The 18965-nt window shown below is 45.5% G+C and overlaps 2 protein-coding genes across 4 annotated transcripts in view; one reads left to right on the top strand and one right to left on the bottom strand.

Moving 5' to 3' along the window:
- The first annotated feature begins 8484 nt into the window (after positions 1 to 8484).
- LOC118156344 (guanine nucleotide-binding protein G(I)/G(S)/G(O) subunit gamma-10) lies at positions 8485 to 13771 on the top strand. 2 transcript variants are annotated; one of them, XM_035310336.1, is made up of 4 exons: positions 8485 to 8582; positions 8613 to 8727; positions 11165 to 11296; positions 12859 to 13771. In XM_035310336.1, exons 2-3 carry the CDS (start codon positions 8647 to 8649, stop codon positions 11288 to 11290), a joined length of 207 nt encoding a protein of 68 aa, XP_035166227.1. In that variant the 5' UTR covers positions 8485 to 8582; positions 8613 to 8646; the 3' UTR covers positions 11291 to 11296; positions 12859 to 13771. The 2 variants fall into 2 exon arrangements, with proteins under 2 accessions (XP_035166227.1, XP_035166226.1); XM_035310335.1 differs by having other exon boundaries at positions 8571 to 8727.
- A 1962-nt stretch (positions 13772 to 15733) lies between these two features.
- SHOC1 (shortage in chiasmata 1) overlaps positions 15734 to 18965 on the bottom strand; it is a 21795-nt gene continuing 18563 nt past the window's right edge. For both annotated transcript variants that reach the window (XM_035310776.1, XM_035310777.1), the window contains one exon: positions 15734 to 17240. In XM_035310776.1, the coding sequence (XP_035166667.1) occupies positions 17140 to 17240 (101 nt within the window). In that variant the 3' untranslated portion in view covers positions 15734 to 17139. The remainder of the gene's footprint in view (positions 17241 to 18965) is intronic.

The following is an 18965-nucleotide window of genomic DNA, read 5'->3' as shown; positions in this document are numbered from 1 at the left end:
CAAAAGTGACCTATCATAGAATCATCTATGTTGGAAAAGACCTTTAAGTCCAGCCATCAGCCTTACCTGCTGAGTCCCACCACTAAACCATGTTCCTTAGAGCCAAATCTACATGTCTTTGAATACCTGCAGGGATGGTGCCTCAACTACTTCCCTGAGTAATCTGTTTCAATGCATGTAGAAATTCTTCCTAATGTCCAATCTAAATGTTTTGTGGTGCACCTTGAGTCTGATTCTGTGAGTCCTATTACTTGCTGCCTGAGAAAAGAGAGGTATGTCCTCACTACAGCTTCCTTTCAGAAAGCAATGAGGTCTCCCCTTAGCCACGGTTTCTAGTCCCTCCACCATCTTTATTGCCCTTCTCTAGACACACTCCAGGGCCTCGATGTCCTTCTTGTGTAGTGAGGGTCCCAAAGCTGAACACAGCACTCGAGGTGTGGCCTCACCAGAGCAGAGTATGGGGGGAAAATCACCTCCCTGTCCCTGCTGGCTGCACTATTCCTGATACAAGCCAGGATGATGTTGGCCTTTGTCCTGGTTTCAGTTAGGACAGTTATTTTTCCTCCTAGTAGCTGGTAGGGTGCTATGTTTTGGATTAGGATGAGAAGAGTGCTGATAACATGCTGATGTTTTAATTGCTGCAGAGCACTGCTTATACTAAGCCAAGGACTTTTCAGCTCCTCGCTCTGTCCTGCCAGCGGGCAGGCTGGGGGTGCAGCAAAAGCTGGGAGGGGACAAACCCAGGACAGCTGACCCAAACTGGCCAAAGGGGTATTCCATACCATCTGACGTCATGCTAAACAATATATAGGGGTGGCTAGCCGGGCTGGGGGGGGCCGGCTGCTCGGGGTTGGACTGGGCATCGGTCAGCGGGTGGTGAGCAATTGCATTGTGCATCACTTGTTTGTACATATTATTATTATTATCATTATTATTTTCTATCTTAATAAACTGTCTTTATCTCAACTCACAGGCTTCACTTTCCCGTTTCTCTCCCCCATCCCAGAGAGGGAGGGGGGAGGGTGAGCGAACGGCTGTGTGGTGTTTAGCTGCCAGCCGGGTTAAACCACAACAGCTCTTTTGGCGCCCAACGTGGGGCACGAAGGGTTGAGATAACGACAGATCTAATCAGAATGTTGATTGCTTTAATATCAAGTCTGCTGTGGCTGTATTCCAAACTGAATTTTATAGCACGTTACTTGCTGTATGTGATCCCTGTCGTGCTGTTTATCCTTTCCGGGCCCTGGTTTAAGATCGTTATGGTACTGTGCTGTGTAGCAATAGCTTACGATACGATGAAATATCTGGCCATGACTCTAACTTGGTATTTGTACGCAGCACTGTCGTCGACTCTGTACTTTGGAAACTATATCTCGGAAACTATTAACAATTACACCTACTGCCTTTTTCCATCAGGGAGTCAGTCTGTGAAGGGGACAGGGAAAGATATTTTTCCTTACTTGTTCACTCTCCCTTTCTCCTTCAGCACCCTCTTATCCCCCGAGCTAGTTACAATAGCTCTCCAAGATGTTGAATATCCTTGGGATACTCAGACCAGCATGTTCTTGTTGTTATGTCTCTTGAATGCGCTTCAGGTTTTGTTCAAGGTTAAACAACTACTTAGGGATCTCATGCAGAGATCTGTCCTGAGGCGGGATAATTGTGAGTGGCAGGGAGTGTGGGAGGATATGGGCAGGTGGCTAGAGCAGTGGGCACCTCCGATGTTTTGTAGATTCACCCCTGAACAACTGCAAAATCCTAAAAAACTGGTAGAATGCTTGCAAAAAGAGTGTCATGACTCTGGCAGTTCCAAAGTGACACAACTCACTGTAGCATGTTGGGGCCTGGCCTATGCCTATCGAGCTGCAATTGATGCTACTATGAACCGAGTGACAGACCCTGCAGCCGCCCCAGCTCCAGCTCCTGCTCCTGCAGCCGCTCCAGCTCCTGCTCCTGCAGCCGCTCCTGCAGCCACCCCAGCTCCAGCTCCTGCAGCCGCTCCAGCTCCTGCTCCTGCAGTCGCTCCTGCAGCCACCCCAGCTCCTGCTCCTGCAGCCACTCCTGCAGCCACCCCAGCTCCAGCTCCTGCAGCCGCTCCAGCTCCTGCTCCTGCAGCCGCTCCTGCAGCCACCCCAGCTCCTGCTCCTGCAGCCACTCCTGCAGCCACCCCAGTTCCTGCTCCTGCAGCCGCTCCTGCAGCCACCCCAGCTCCTGCTCCTGCAGCCGCTCCAGCTCCTGCCCCAGCTCCTGCTCCTGCAACTGCTCCTGCAGCCACCCCAGCTCCTGCTCCTGCAGCCGCCCCTGCAGCCACCCCAGCTCCTGCTCCTGCAGCCGCCCCTGCAGCCACTCCAGCTCCTGCTCCTGCAGCCGCTCCAGCTCCTGCTCCTGCAGCTGCTCCAGCTCCTACAGCTCCAGCTCCAGCTCCTGCAGCTCCAGCTCCAGCTCCTGCAGCCGCTCCAGCTCCTGTGGCTGGGCCAGAGAAACGAGCTGTAGCAGTGCAAGTTGCCCCTGTAGACAAGGTGAAAAAATGGTATAGAGACTCAGGTCGTTTAGAACGCAGAGAGTCTTCTGCTAGGTCTAGGTGTAGAGAAGATGAGGTCGGGCTATCAGAGGAGCAGGAGGATGAAGATGGGGATGTTGAAAAATCAACAGTAGTTACCCGAAACCTATACCAGCGTGAGCTACGAGATGTGCGAAAAGATTTTGGTCGCTGCATAGGTGAGCAGCTTGTCACCTGGCTGCTCCGGTGCTGGGATACCGGAGCCAATTGTGTGGAATTAGAGGGCAAGGAAGCCAGGCGTCTGGGATCCCTTGCTAGAGATGCAGGCATTGACAAAGCAATTGCAGATGGAGCACGATCTCACAGCCTCTGGAGGCGTCTCCTGTATGCTGTAAGGGAAAGGTTTCCCTACAAGGAAGAACTTGTATGTCTGCCAAACAAGTGGACCACTATGGAGAAGGGAATCCAGTACCTGAGGGAATTAGCCGTACGGGAGGTGATTTATGAGGACCCAGACAATGGACAAGTACCCACAGATCCAGATGAAGTCAAGTGTACACGACCCATGTGGCGGAAGTTTGTACGGAGTGCACCATCATCATATGCCAGCTCATTGGCAATAATGGCCTGGAAAGAGGATGAGGAACCCACAGTGGGTGATGTGGCTAAACAACTCCAGTACGAACTGGAATCAAAGGCAGCCAAGTGGTACGCCACAATTGATATCGCTAATGCATTTTTCTCCATCCCTCTAGCAGCAGAGTGCAGGCCACAGTTTGCCTTTACTTGGAGGGGAGTCCAATATACTTGGAATCGGCTGCCCCAGGGGTGGAAACACAGCCCTACAATTTGCCATGGACTGATCCAGTCTGCGCTGGAGCAGGGGGAAGCTCCTGAACACCTGCAGTACATCGATGACATCATTGTGTGGGGTAACACAGCAAAGGAAGTTTTTGAGAAAGGGAAGAAAATAATCCAAATCCTTCTGAAGACCGGTTTTGCCATAAAACAAAGTAAAGTTAAAGGACCTGCACGAGAGATCCAGTTTTTAGGAATAAAATGGCAAGATGGACGTCGTCAAATCCCAATGGATGTGATCAACAAAATAACAGCTATGTCTCCACCAACTAGCAAAAAGGAAACACAAACTTTCCTAGGTGTCGTGGGGTTTTGGAGAATGCACATTCCAAATTACAGTCTGATTGTAAACCCGCTCTACCAAGTAACCCGTAAGAAGAATGATTTCGAATGGGGCCCTGAGCAACGACAAGCTTTTGAACAAATTAAGCAGGAAATAGTTCATGCAGTAGCCCTTGGGCCAGTCCGAACGGGACCAGATGTAAAGAATGTGCTCTACACCGCAGCCGGGGAGAATGGCCCCACCTGGAGCCTCTGGCAGAAAGAACCTGGGGAAACTCGAGGTCGACCCCTAGGGTTTTGGAGTCGGGGATACAGAGGATCTGAGGCCCGCTACACTCCAACCGAAAAGGAGATATTGGCGGCATATGAAGGAGTTCGATCTGCTTCGGAAGTGGTCGGTACTGAAGCACAGCTCCTCCTGGCACCCCGACTGCCAGTACTGGGCTGGATGTTCAAAGGAAGGGTCCCCTCTACACATCATGCGACTGATGCTACATGGAGCAAGTGGGTTGCACTGATTACTCAGCGGGCTCGAATAGGAAACCCCAGTCGTCCGGGAATCTTGGAAGTGATTATGGATTGGCCAGAAGGCAAATACTTTGGGATGTCATCAGAGGACGAGGTGGTCCGTGCTGAGGAAGCTCCACTGTACAACAAGCTACCAGAAAATGAGAAGAGATATGCCCTGTTCACTGACGGGTCCTGTCGCATTGTGGGAAAGCATCGGAGGTGGAAAGCTGCTGTATGGAGTCCTACACGACGAGTTGCAGAAGCTGCTGAGGGAGAAGGTGAATCGAGTCAATTTGCAGAAGTAAAAGCCATCCAGCTGGCTTTAGATATTGCTGAACGAGAAAAGTGGCCAGTTCTCTACCTATACACTGATTCATGGATGGTAGCAAATGCCCTTTGGGGGTGGTTACAGCAATGGAAACAGAACAACTGGCAGCGCAGGGGCAAACCCATTTGGGCTGCTGCATTATGGCAAGATATTGCTGCCCGGGTAGAGAACCTGGTTGTAAAGGTACGCCATGTAGATGCCCATGTGCCTAAGAATCGGGCTACTGAAGAACATCAAAACAACCAGCAGGTGGATCAGGCTGCCAAGATTGAACTGGCTCAGGTGGACCTGGACTGGCAATATAAGGGTGAACTATTTGTAGCCCGATGGGCCCATGAAACCTCGGGCCATCAAGGCAGAGATGCAACATACAGATGGGCTCGTGATCGAGGGGTGGACCTGACCATGGACACTATAGCACAGGTTATTCATGATTGTGAAACATGTGCTGCAATCAAGCAAGCCAAACGGTCAAAGCCTCTTTGGTACGGGGGACGATGGCTGAAATACAAATATGGAGAGGCCTGGCAGATTGATTACATCACACTCCCTCAAACCCGCAATGGTAAGCGCCACGTACTTACAATGGTGGAAGCAACCACTGGGTGGCTGGAAACATATCCTGTGCCCCATGCCACTGCCCGGAACACTATCCTGGGCCTTGAAAAGCAAGTGCTATGGCGACATGGCACCCCAGAAAGAATTGAGTCAGACAATGGGACTCATTTCCGAAACAACCTTATAGATACTTGGGCCAAAGAACATGGTATTGAGTGGGTGTATCACATCCCCTATCACGCACCAGCCTCCGGTAAAGTTGAGCGATACAATGGACTGTTAAAGACTACACTGAAAGCAATGGGTGCTGGGACATTCAGAAACTGGGACACACATTTGGCAAAGGCCACCTGGTTAGTCAATACTAGGGGATCTGCCAATCGAGCTGGACCTGCCCAATCAAACCTGCTACGTACAGTAGAAGGGGATAAAGTTCCTGTAGTGCATGTAAGAAATATGCTAGGTAAAACAGTCTGGGCTACTCCTGCCTCAGGAAAAGGCAAACCTATTCGTGGGATTGCTTTTGCTCAAGGACCTGGATGCACTTGGTGGGTAATGCAAAAGAATGGGGAGGTCCGGTGTGTACCTCAGGGGGATTTAATACTGGGTGAGAATAGCCCATGAGTTGAGATGTATTATGTTAATTATTATATAATACTGTGTGTCATCACTACCATAGATGAAAATAGTGATTAACTAGAATGTATTGGAAAGAGTGTAACCTGAGCATGACATAAATGGTATGGAATAAGGGGTGGATATATGTCCTGGTTTCAGTTAGGACAGTTATTTTTCCTCCTAGTAGCTGGTAGGGTGCTATGTTTTGGATTAGGATGAGAAGAGTGCTGATAACATGCTGATGTTTTAATTGCTGCAGAGCACTGCTTATACTAAGCCAAGGACTTTTCAGCTCCTCGCTCTGTCCTGCCAGCGGGCAGGCTGGGGGTGCAGCAAAAGCTGGGAGGGGACAAACCCAGGACAGCTGACCCAAACTGGCCAAAGGGGTATTCCATACCATCTGACGTCATGCTAAACAATATATAGGGGTGGCTAGCCGGCGTGGGGGGGCCGGCTGCTCGGGGTTGGACTGGGCATCGGTCAGCGGGTGGTGAGCAATTGCATTGTGCATCACTTGTTTGTACATATTATTATTATTATCATTATTATTTTCTATCTTAATAAACTGTCTTTATCTCAACTCACAGGCTTCACTTTCCCGTTTCTCTCCCCCATCCCAGAGAGGGAGGGGGGAGGGTGAGCGAACGGCTGTGTGGTGTTTAGCTGCCAGCCGGGTTAAACCACAACAGCCTTCTTAGCCAGCTGGGCACACTGCTGGCTTGCATTCAGCCAGCTGTCAACCAGCACGCTCGGGTCCTTTTCTGCTGGGCAACTTTCCAGCCACTCTTCCCTGAGCCTGTATTACTGCATGGGGTTTCTGTGACCCCAGTGTAGCACCCAGCACTTAGCTGACACCCTGTTGAATGCCATGTGGTTGGACTTGGACCATCAATGGAGCCTGTCTAGGTCTCTCTGCAGAGCCTTCCTACCCTCCAACACTCCCACCCTGCTTTGTGTCATCTGCAAACTTACTCAGTTGTTCTCTATCGTTCTTTGAGGAACAGCTTTAGTTCTCTATGCCTCTTTTGCTAGTTCAGCTTTCAGTAGCTCTTGGAAAGTGATCTCAGTTTTCTGTTTGAAGTAATTGAAATAAATTCAAAGATATGTTGGAAGTATTATACTAAATGGCTAACTTCTGTATGCTTTTCTAAAATTCAGGAGCTGCTAGATTTGTCATTAATCTCTGCTGCTGTGTAGAGCTGCTATAAACTTAATTCACTTTGTATTTAAAGGTCAAATCAGATCTAAAACTTGTTAAACAAAGTATCTAGAATAAGTTGTGTTTATTTTCATGAAGTAATCTTATGGACCTGGTCTGCTGGGAGGTGCCCCTGCCCATGGCAGGGGGTTAGAACTGGGTGATCCTCAAGGTCCCTTCCACCCAAACCATCCTGTTATTCTGGGACCTTGTAGTGATGATCCAGGGACACTGCAAAGATATTTGTGAAGAGAGACACCTTCACAGCTCGGGTGTATTGCTTCTTCCACCAAAACACATTCTCCAGCAAGAGCAGAGGAGGGGAAAACAGAGGTTTCTGTGACAAATATGAAGGGAATAAGGGTAAGAATGAATAAAACAGTGTTGCTTACTAAGTAGGCCTGTTGTAACTAGAAATTAGGTAGGGCAGTAATATCTAGAAAAGAAGCAGAGAAGTGCATGCAAGAGTATCTGTATCTGTGGCCACATTTTCATGGGCTAACAGCTAAAAGCTCTGCTGCTCTTACCAGTGCCTCATTTTGTACCGTCCTTCCCCTCCTGAGTCTGTGTGATAAGCTGGGTTGTACAAATAAGCAGGCAAGACTCAAACCACGCATCTGTCTTCCCCTTTTGTTAGGTTAGTTTTTATCAAGATTAGTTTCCTGACCTGACTCTAGCAAGAAATGGGTGCAATAGAGGGGCAGTCCATGGGGAGCACAAAGCTGTGTCTTGCAGCAGCAGCAATGCCTTGTCTTTGTAAAACAACGGCCTGATAGCAGGTGCAGAAGGCAAAATCAGCAGCTCTGGATGGAAATGAACCATTCTACAGCGTTGACTCTGAGTTTTCACTTTTCCCTACACACAAGCCCCTTGAAAATACCCAGACATAGGCATAAGCTCATGGGCTGCAAGGCAGAGTTTGCTGGGCTATGCTGCAGTCACAGAATGCTAGAAAAAACAAGTGTCTGTCCCAAAGCTGTCAGCTTGCCATGGACAGCTTTTGGTTGAGAGCATCAACCAAATGCCTGTTGAACAATGACAGGCTTGGGGCACCAACCAACCCTCCAGGGAGCCTGTCCCAGTGCCTGACCACCCTCACAGTGAAGAAATCTCCCCTTGCCCAGCATGAGCCTCTGCTGGCCCATCAGTGACCAGGGAGCAGAGACTGGCATAATGGGATCTTGAAGAAGAAACACCTCACCTCACATCTCCCATAACCCTTTTTTTTTTTTTTTCCCCTGAAGAACTATATGTGGTTTATAGCATATGTGTCCTTATATAGATTTATAAGGTAAAATGGTTATATATATATACATTATATATAAGGTAAAATGTGCATTTGCTCAATATGCAAGAGATATTCAGTAAGGGTCTTTCACAGTCATGCCAAGCCTTCCAAATGACAGCACCGAGGCTTTGCCTGATGCTGCAGGACCGCAGAGCCCGGGGATGCTCAGTGCCAGAGGGACCAGACTTAGGTCAGGGCTGGATATTCCTGTGTCCATCACACCCTCCTCCGGGGGTCACCTTCCCGTGCCGCTTCCACCGGGCTACAACACCCCCAAAAAACAATGAAAAATTAAATTAAGATGACTTTTGGCGCCTCCACCAAGCTGGCGGCCACCAGCTGGGGCTCTCCAACCGGGGGCGGAGCGGCCCCGGCCGCGGCCCCTCCTCGGGGCGGCTCCCGCGGAGCCTGGCAGGGCCGAGCCGGGTGGATCCGAGCTGATTCGCGCCGTGCCGAGCCGTGTTGAGCGGATCCGAGCTGTGCCGAGCCGTCCTCAACCCCGCGGCATGTCGTCTGCCGGCAGCCTGAGCAGCATGCAGCGCCTGGTAGAGCAGCTGAAGCTGGAGGCGGCCGTGGAGAGGATCAAGGTGAGCCCGGCAGGGGTATCCGGAGGGGGGTTTTGGGGGGGCCCTGAGACCCCCTGAGACCCCTCCCCGGCTCTTGGGGACCCGGGGTGCCCCGATTGGGTGTAGGGGGGCGTCTAGCCCCCAACCCCGATGCCGGCCACCCTCCAGAGAAGCCGCGGTGGATAACGGAGCAGCTCCTCGTTAATTATCCGCCAGACATCGCGGACAGCTCCTCCCCGCGAGGCTGCGACACGTCGCGACAGGCGGGGGTCGCTGCACCGCCTGCTGGGGAGCCGTGCATGGCAGAGCCTGCTCCTGCCCGCACGCTCCCAGACAAAGACGGGCAGCCCTAGGGATTATTATTATTATTATTATTATTATTATTAATTTTCCCACCCAAACACAACCGAGCAGCTCCGCCGAGGCCCTCGGCAGGTGGAGGGGCGCGCAGCCCACCGCGGTGATGCTCCCCTGGTCAGCCCCGCATGAAATCCAGCACAGGCTGTGGAAGTGGCAAAGGTGAAATTAATGTGCATCCTCGGCTTCCCTCCTCTCCCACCGCCCCGTGCATTCGCCATTTTTCTCCGGCCGGTCGCAGAGGGCCGGCTTCCTCGGGCCGGGGCCGCGGGAACTTGGCCGGTGGGTTTACAGATGGTTTATCGTGTCTTTTCTCAGCGCTGCTCCCCTGGGCTGGTGAAAATCCAGAGTGCCCATTGCAAGGTGGGACCGCTGTGGGTTTTGGACATCATCCTGACAGATTTATTGGTGCTACTAAATTTTATTAGGGAATACTGAGCTGGCAGGTGCTTGATGCACTAAGAGAGCGTGGCTTATCGTTGCAGCAATGTGCAGGAATCCATGAGAAGTGACACAATGCTGAATAGAAACGCAATCTCTCCAGGGCAAGAGGGGTATTGTCCCAGCCAGAAATGACTGACTGAACACTTGTGTTGCTTTATACCACAAGCAATAGCCTCTGTCTCTGTTGCTGCTTCTTTTGATGAGCCCCCCTGCCTTGAGGGGGTCAGTTTGTACTTTATCCAGGATTACTCTGTGTAGGTACCAGATATTCTGGAGTCGGGCTCCTCAAGGTTAGGTATTTATCGTGGGTTTGCTTGTGCTGCAGGGCAGCCTGGCCTTGGTGAGGCTCCTCTGTCTCACAGCATCTCGCACAGCAGCCTGCTGCTCTGCTCTGTGGACCTGCCTGTGTCTTCTTACAGCCACAGATGAAACGATGCGTGGTCAGAAATGCGTCATCTGGGTTTCTTGGTGTGCAGAGTAAAAACAGGGAGGAATACACTCAGCTGGCCCAAACTGCATGGATCAGTTTCAGCAGCCTCTGCGGTGGGAGAAAACATTGTTTTGGCTGCTTTGAATACACAATGCGCTTTCAGAAGGAAGCTGAATATGAAAGGAGTTTTAAAAATACATCCCATCCAGTTCCAGTGGTGATTTTGTTTACCCTGACAGCTAAAAAAGCAGACAGGAACAGTATTTTCAGAAAGAGGAAACCGTGTAGGAAAGAAGTGCCCCCACACGCCTTCCACGCGGGAGGCTGCTGCCCCGTGACGAAATGTGGCAGAAACCCTCGCACTGTACGTGTGAGCAGGGGCACACACACTGAAGGGTGGGAAGAACTGCCCTGGGTCTGTCCTGTTTTGACACAGATGCCAGGTTTGCATCTTTCTGGGAGCAGCAGGGCACCCTGAGCTGCGTGCACATTGCTGCAGTGATGCATGAGGAGATGTAGCAAGGAGCTGTGATCCCAACTCTCTGCCCATTTTCCCAGGAAAAAAAAAAAAAAAAAAAAAAAAAAAAAGCTCCGTGCAGCCCTGGCCTGGGCACTGCCAGCGGGTGGTACCTCTGCCATGCATCTTCCAAGCACCAGCAGTTGGCATGGATGCTCTCAGGGAGCACAGCTGTCCTGCCTTCAGGTCCCTGGGCTTGCTCTGCATGTCTGGCTGCCCCCCCGGGTGGGTTTGGAGGCCTGACCTCACTGCCAGGGGAAGGTGATGATTTGCACCAAAAGCTTTTCATCCTCGTCTTCTTCCTTTCTTATTATGCTCTGTGCTGCTTAACAGTTTGGAAATAGAAGTCATTTTAATAAATGATCGGAGGATATAAGAGTTCAAACATAAACCCAAAACCACGGCGGAATGGAAAATCCTGCAGCCACAGTCCTGTCTATTTCAATGAGGACAAACTCCATGGCACAAGCACCTCAGCCCTGTGTGCTCCCCTGGCTCAGCATGGGCACGGCATTTCGTGCGTGTTTCATCAGAGCTTTGTAGATGTCTGTGCTGATTTATTCAGCATTTTAGAATTCAAACGCTGACTTGGCTGCTCCCCAACTCCGCTTGACAGTGTTTCTTCAAGAAGAAATGCCTAATAGATGCTTGTGAACAAATCAGTTTCCTCTCTGGATTTTTTTTTTATTTCTTTCTTTCCCCCAACACAGGTCTCCCAGGCAGCTGCAGAGCTCCAGCAGTACTGCATGCAGAATGCCTGCAAGGACGCCTTGCTGGTGGGGGTGCCTGCAGGGAGCAATCCCTTCCGGGAGCCCCGGTCCTGTGCCCTGCTTTGAGACCAGGTAACAACATCGCGGTGCCACCACAGCTCTGATTGGAAATTCAAGCCCTAGCAGCAACAAAGGGGCATCATGGGAATTGTCTTAGTGTCAAGTTGCAGAAATTTTAATTAATTTATTTTTTTTTTTCATATGAGCACCTCTGGGGTCATTAGCAACATGCAAAATAAAAACTGCCCATGTGTGTTCAACACAGCCAGACAGAAAAACAATCCCACACCTAGCCTGGAGAAGTAAGACAAAGCTGTGCTACTTTCATGTGCTGTGATGACAAGATGATAGCCCAGGCATGAGCCTTATTAAAAATACATTTGGTCTCCTGCATCGTACCGTGCTTCCTTTGGTTGTGTCTGTCCTTAGGCTTTTTCTGTTGCTGTTGATGCAGAGCCAAAGCTGTTGGAAGCAGAGAGGAGCTGAGACAACCTGTAATTGTGTTCTTTGTAACCATTTTCAGTGCAGGTCTAAAAGATAAGGTATTCCTGGCACTCTGTCTACCTTGGTGCTTGTACCTGCACAACAACCCAAGGGTGACCTTCCAGCACCTGCAACCTTTTCCAGCTCTGCAGTTCTCTCTCTTGTCTCTCCTGTCTGTCACAGGGATGTGATGATCATGGGAGGAAGAAATGTTGTGTGGGATAGTAGCCTTGGGCAGGATCACATTGTGACTTTTGTTGTTCTGCATGACAAACAAGTGTGGAAGTAGGATATTCAGAAGGGGGTGCTCCTCTTTAAAATTAAAACAGGTCCTCCTAAAGAGCTAAAAACTGGGAGAAGAAAACTGGGAGAGGAAAAAGCACCAAATTCTGTTATTTCTTTAAGAATGTTATCCAAGTGAAATTGGATGTTTTCTCTAACACCAGAATTTGAACTAGAATGCAGAACACTTGAAGGATGTTTCCCTTCCCACTGCCAGGTTTCCTGAGTGTGCAGTTGCTTTTGGCCTCATTAATAGCATGGTTTTGATTGTTGCTACATAGCTTTGATAAAGCAGATGTGAACCTGAAGAAAGGGAACAACTGAGCATGAACTATTTTTGCAGAAAAACTGGAGAATGGAAAAGCACGAGCAGATACTCTTAATTTAGGTGCTGCCCCTAGTTCTTCCTGCAAATGAGATAAAGTTGATGGTGACTCTTGCACATGTTCCTCTGCTGTTAAAGCAGCCTTTCTACTTTATTATTTATTTTTTATTTTTGGTGATTTCTATGGTTCAATTTTGATTGCTTCATCCAGAAAGGATATGAAATACTTTCTCAAGTTTGAAGTTGATGGTTGATTTATGCTGGTTTTAGAAATGCATAGATGAGCTCAAGATATCATCTTATCCTTTTTTGCTAATTGATCAAAAATCTAGGTAGGAATTTAGTTACATTAGGATCCTAAAAATGAGAACAAAATTGAAAAAGCCAATATAGAAATCTTATAATATTCAAGGATGCCAGCATCCAACAAAGGAAAGTGGTTATTCTCTTTTTCTCAGTGCAAAAAGCTTTCATGTTATAATTTCTAAGAGAGATGCATCAGATTAGGAAGACAGCATTTAATAAACCCTTTTTCCTTTTATAGGGAAGGTCATCGGAGAGCTCTGCCTTCAAGCATAACATGAATAACTGCCTTTCCTTCTCAAGAAAAGTATCTCCGTGCCCTTACTTTTGTGTGGTTAAAACAATCTCTTAGATATTTACCTGTTTGTTCTTGTGCACCCATACCTCACTACCTTTTGCCAACGTTTTTACAGTTTTTTAATGTAACTAGCATTCTTTTCATAAAAGTCACCATTGTTGCTACACTATACTAACCATACAAATATTACTTGAGAAGTTTACATTTTAAAAAAGAAAAACATGAATTTTTACCAAATTTCTTACTTCTGTCTTGGTAGGTTCTTATGCTGGAGTGATGGTAAAAACTATTTGTATTTTCCAAAATACAACATCAAAAAAAAACAACAAAACTGTTAAAACATAAGAGTTAATGCTGTCAGTGTTAAAGAAATGCTCTCAGATGGAATTTTTCTTTAATTACCAAGACCTGAAATCAGCTGCACTGCTTTCTTTCAAGTGCATCTAAGTCCATAAATGACACCTCTTATGAACAGCTTAACACAGTACGTGGTGCAGGCTTGATTTCTAAGTTGTGGGTCTTGTAAAAGTCCTGATCTGTTTGGTACTTCTCATAACTTGTATTCATAAACATACTGCCTTGCTGGAATCTCATTGACACGTTTAAAATGTAGCCAAACTGACTGTAAAAGCACATTAGTATCCAAAGACAGTTGCATGCCTAATTTTCAAGTTTTGAAGTACACAAAATTACCAAGTTCAGCAAGTAAAATATGCTTGGTTGTTTGCCTTTGGTTTTTATAGAGCACTTTTACAAGGACAACTAATTTTTTTACTAGGTTTTTCATTTTGTTTACTTTCTATTGTTTGTATCAATCTCCTAGAAGTTTGGAAATAAAATTCCTTTCCCTACTGGCTTTGATTTCATTATTTAATTGCAAGGAAGACCAAATTCATGAGTGAACTTTGAAGAGGATTCTTGGATTTTGCAGTGGGAGGGGAGGCTTCAGGCTTTTAGTGTTTTGGGGTGGAGAAAGTCACTGCTGGAATTTTAGGAAATGTGCCTTGTTATTAGAAAAATTGAATTTATACCTATTTATAATTTTTGTGGTAAATAGTAAGTACATTATCAGGCCTACTTACAAATTTTGAAGCTGTAAGAAATAAGATGAATGGGGCTTTAAGTGATCCGAATATTTAGTTTTCATTAATACTAACAGAAATGGGCCAACAATTTCCCTCCTGACAGTTCAGTCTTTGATAAAAGGTTCTCACACTTGCTGTCTGGCAGGGACATGCTGAAATGACAGGAGAGTAATAATGCTGCCAATAGGAATTGTGCCTCCAAGAACAGAAGCAAATGTCCTTCCTCAAGTGCCTTTCTTCACTCTGGCTTCCTCTTCACTGCAGGCTATTTGACCATGGCCGGCAGTTTTTCTTATAGCACTTGACACAGGCATGTACTGTGTGGAAGCTGGAGGAAACATCATCCCCAGCATTAACATTTGTGTTGGTGCCAGCCTGTGGAGGAGCAGCACTTTGCAGGTGTTTGGTGTGTGCCACACATGTTTTTGAGGCAGCCACGGAAGCTTAGAGGAGCCCAGGCAGCTGCCTGCTCCTGTGGGCAGCAGAACAGGGCATGTCTGAGCTCCTCAGTCAACAGAGCCTTGTCTCCAGCTGCAGGCATCCAGGGGTCTGCACTGCTCTGCTGAGCAGGACGCACAGCTCAGACAAGGCCACGCGTTGTTTTTGTTCCCTGGCTGTAACAGCCGCAGGGTGGACAACAACAGCTTCCTCTAATGCCATCCAAGATAGTATTGGCTCTCCACAGGCTGCGTGAAGGCCTTCATAGCCATCTCACAGCTGAAGGAGGACCCACAGGATGCCCACAATAAAACAAATCAAGCAAATGCACAGATCTGTACTATGCAGGGCCTAACATGAGCCTTAAAGCCATGGTTTCTCACCCTCATCCATCACAGACCATCAGCAAGGCTCCATTGTCTCTAGAAGTGACACCTGCCACGTTAACAAGACATTCAGAATTTGACCCAAGCAATGAGCATACCTACTGCTCATGGAGGACTGGTGATTAGGAAATCACACATTCTCAGGCAAAAAGCTGGAACACAAAAATTCTGTAATGTTCTTCTCCCAACTCCAACTGGGAAAAATTAGGACAACAGTCAGTCTGGTTGGTCATCACCATCTTGCCTTCCAGGATTAAATTATCTTGATAGGCTATTAATGTGGAGCTATCAGTTATATATGTTTTAGGGGAAAAAAAAGGAGCATTTTTATAGTACAATACTAATTTTTCTCTATGTGAAACAGATTGGACTGGGGGTGTGAGGGAGAACCTTTCATGTGACAAATCTGTCACTGTGTACGTAATCTGTGAATGACTGAGAGTCATAAACAGAGTACAAACCAAATGGCCATTGCAAGCCCGTCTCCTTATTTTCCACAATATTGGTCATACCTAAGTGTACAGTAACACTTTGCTACCTAATGGAAACTGATCACAGATAGCACTTGAATTTTCTTCACTAATCAAATGTAGGCAGCACACGGTTTACCTTTGTTTTTGAAGTGATCCACAGGTTATCTGAGCAATCCTGTAATGAGCATTCACATTGAAGTTCTGGTGTCAGCCTCTGTCTGTGTGAAAGGAGGACATAAATACATAGCTAGGGAGTGACCGCTATAATTTTCTCTGCTGTGGTCATCCATGAGTGAGATTTTGCAGAGCTGCACTCTTAAAGAACAGATTCCAGGGCCTGGCAAACTGGGAGACAGTTCTGAAAAACAGAGCCAAATCCATGATGGAAAGAGACAGAAAATGGTTAGGTCAAGTGACCACAAAAATGGGCCAGAAATAGTAAGCAAACCGCAACTTTTATTTAAGTTTTTCGCTTATTCTGAGCAAAGAGGGAAACATGGGCTTGTTTGCAATTCTACAGAAAGGTCTTTATGCTACACATGAAAGATGTTTTTTAAGACCTTCTAAACAGTTTGGATGCAAATAATTTGGGGAATTATGTCTCTGAATGACAATTGCTCCAAGTGCTGTCATCATACCTTTTAGTTCTCAGTTAACAACCGGCATCCCCTTTTCTCTGATAAGTCAAAGCTGCTCCCCTAAGATCTGGCTATATTTATTCAAATAGTGAGCATGCACTTAATGAAGACTTTGTGTCAAGGAAGTATTTTATTGCAAGCCTAAACCACAAGTATATATATATATATATATGCATATATATATATTCTTTTACTGAGTTAAAACATACAAAAAAGTGAATTTGAGAACTGAATCATTGAACTGAGAGCTACTGAACAGACAATGACATTCTGGAGCTGGCACACATTTCTCCACAAACCGTGTATGCATTCCTGCAGCAGCACAGAGATACTTTCTTCCACTGCTCCCACACATATTTCCAGTTTCGTTGTCAAATCTTTTGATGGAAAGTAAGGGGCTGGGTGCTCTTTTTACCCTCACTCTTCTGCACCTTGAAAATTAGGTGACTTTTTGGAATCTTTTACCCCTTCTGGTTGTAGCCTACAATTTCTAATACAGAGGATTCTCTTCTCCCTACTCACAGATGAGCTGTAGCAGACTGAAAAATGTGTATGCCAACAAATGGCCTCCACCAGGCACTAGGGCCACAGAGTTGTTCTCTGAATCAAAGTATGAGAATCATAAATTTCAACATACCTTTCATGTGCAGGCCATAGAACTGAAGTTTGTTTATAACTATAGCCATTCTCAGGCTACAAAGGAAATTGTAACATCACATGGCTCCAGAGGAGCTGTCAGAAGGAAAAAAGTGGAACATGAACCCAAAGGACAAATATAGAATCCCGGCTTTATGTGCAAGGAAGCTTTAAAACTTCATGAGCAGTCTTGAGATTCTGGCAAGTCTAGTCCAACTGTAAGTGTGGAAGCCTACATGTTTAGGAAACAAACATAAGTCCCTTGAAAATTCTATGTTCTTCAGCATGTTTGTTTTCATTCTTAATTTTTGTATAAATAATGTTAAAGTACCTTTGTATGATTTATATAAACAAGCAGAGAAGCAGTAATTCTCCAGGTTCAGGGAGCTAGTTTGTCTAGTAAGACTTAAAAAAACATAGAAAATAATCCTTAATTAGTAGATTCCTAAACCCTAATTTCTCTCTAAAAATGACAATGACAACAAAATTAATTTAATCTATTTCTCTTCAAAGAGTTTACAAATTTGTGTAGTACACAACAGGTGTAGTACACAATTCCCCACTCCATTCAAAAGAACTTAAGACGTGTTTGTCCATCACTTCTTCCAGGGACTCTTTCATACATCAATCTCCTTTTCTTGATCCCTGGTACTTCTTCAAATCCTGAATCTGGTAAAGAAGTGGAAAGCAATTATAGGTATGATAAGCTACGAATACAACAGTTATGTGAACTTAACTGTTTTTTTCAGAAGCAGTAACAGACTTTTTTTGTAGGAAAAAAATATCAAATTAAATACATATGGACTAATGTTAACTACTGCTTACTATTACTGACCAATTTAATGCATATTATCCTGTCATGGTAATACGGGACCACTTATACAAAATCAACCTGCACTATGCTTAACCACAATATTTCAGTACAGAATTTCATACTTCTATTTCATTAATATGACAGTCCTATAATACAGTCCTATAATACAGTCCTATCCAGTAATAGTAAAAGTTAATTCTTTTTAACCAGAAATATAAATTGTTCCTATTTCTAAGTTAGTTTAAGAAAGCTTCTTACGTTCTTAAGACTCAAGTATTTTTTATAATAAAATATTTAGAAAGTTACTTATTAAAAATGAATTAATGGAAGAAAATTCTGTTTAGCCTTTGCAAAAAGTATTGCAAGAAAACTTTAACACTGATCTAACAGATTCATCTGCTTTAGTGGAAATACTGGCTTAGCATACTAGTATTAATTGTTTGTGGTTTAATAAACATTTTAGTTGAAGCCTACAGAAACCCCTGACAATTCTCAATGTGTCTTTCTTAACTTGACTCTGCACACATCTCTTGAATTTTGGATTTCAGAAGGCTTTCATTGTATTAAGGTCTTGTTTTTGCATCACCCTGTACAGCTTAATTAGTATATCTCTATTTCCCTTGGTTAATGAATAATAAAGTAAAACACTACTCCATAAGGCTAATGAAAAATGACTTACCCTTTTTTGATTTGATTCACCGTTAAGTATATATTTGGTCTATCAGGTGAGAGTATTACAGAATACTTATCAGTCAGAGAACCCAGTGTTTTCAGAATACTGTAACATTGTACCAGAAGAACCTGTTCTGATCTCTGCTAAAACTATTGTAATTAGAATTTTCAGTTATGAATGCCATTTACAGATTACTATCTAGCAACACTTCAGGTCATAGTTTTCATCCCAAGGGAGAGGCAAAAAGTGTGTTCATAATTTCTGTACAAGCATTTAATTTTCACAGGCTAAAAATTAAAAGCAGTTCACCATATCCAATTAACTTTTCCTCTTTTTACTACCAGAAATGCTGTAGGCAGCCATGAAACATAGTGGTACCAATTAGTTACTTATGCTTTCATGAATGACCTAATCTAACCATTAAAGTATTTAGTACTGCACTGATACTGCTCTACCATTGAGAAATTTAACTTAAGGCATCAACAGAGAAAACAGAGATTAAATTACCTGCACTAGGGTTTAGACATTTTAAGAAACTTAACTTTATATTTCTGAGGCATTTAGCATCTCACCTTTAAAGAAGCAGCAGAATTTTAAAAATAACTTATATATGTATGTGTATATATACATATATACACATACATATGTATGTATACATATAACTTATGAACTTATATATGTGTATATATGTGTGTGTATAATACATATATATATATATGTAACAAACACTGAGTGTGATATGGACTAATGGTGATTTCTTACTTTTAAAGCTCCATAGATATATACTATGCCTTATCAAAAATACTCCAGGCTAACTATATTTGAGAAAGTAAGCCAAAGATAAGAAAATAAAAGGAAAATCAACTGGGGGGGGGGGGGGGGGGGGGGGGGGGGGGGGGGGGGGGGG

Source organism: Oxyura jamaicensis, chromosome Z, assembly GCF_011077185.1.
Source record: "Oxyura jamaicensis isolate SHBP4307 breed ruddy duck chromosome Z, BPBGC_Ojam_1.0, whole genome shotgun sequence".
In the NCBI taxonomy this organism is placed as follows: domain Eukaryota; kingdom Metazoa; phylum Chordata; class Aves; order Anseriformes; family Anatidae; genus Oxyura; species Oxyura jamaicensis.
This window is presented reverse-complemented; position numbering and strand designations above follow the sequence as displayed.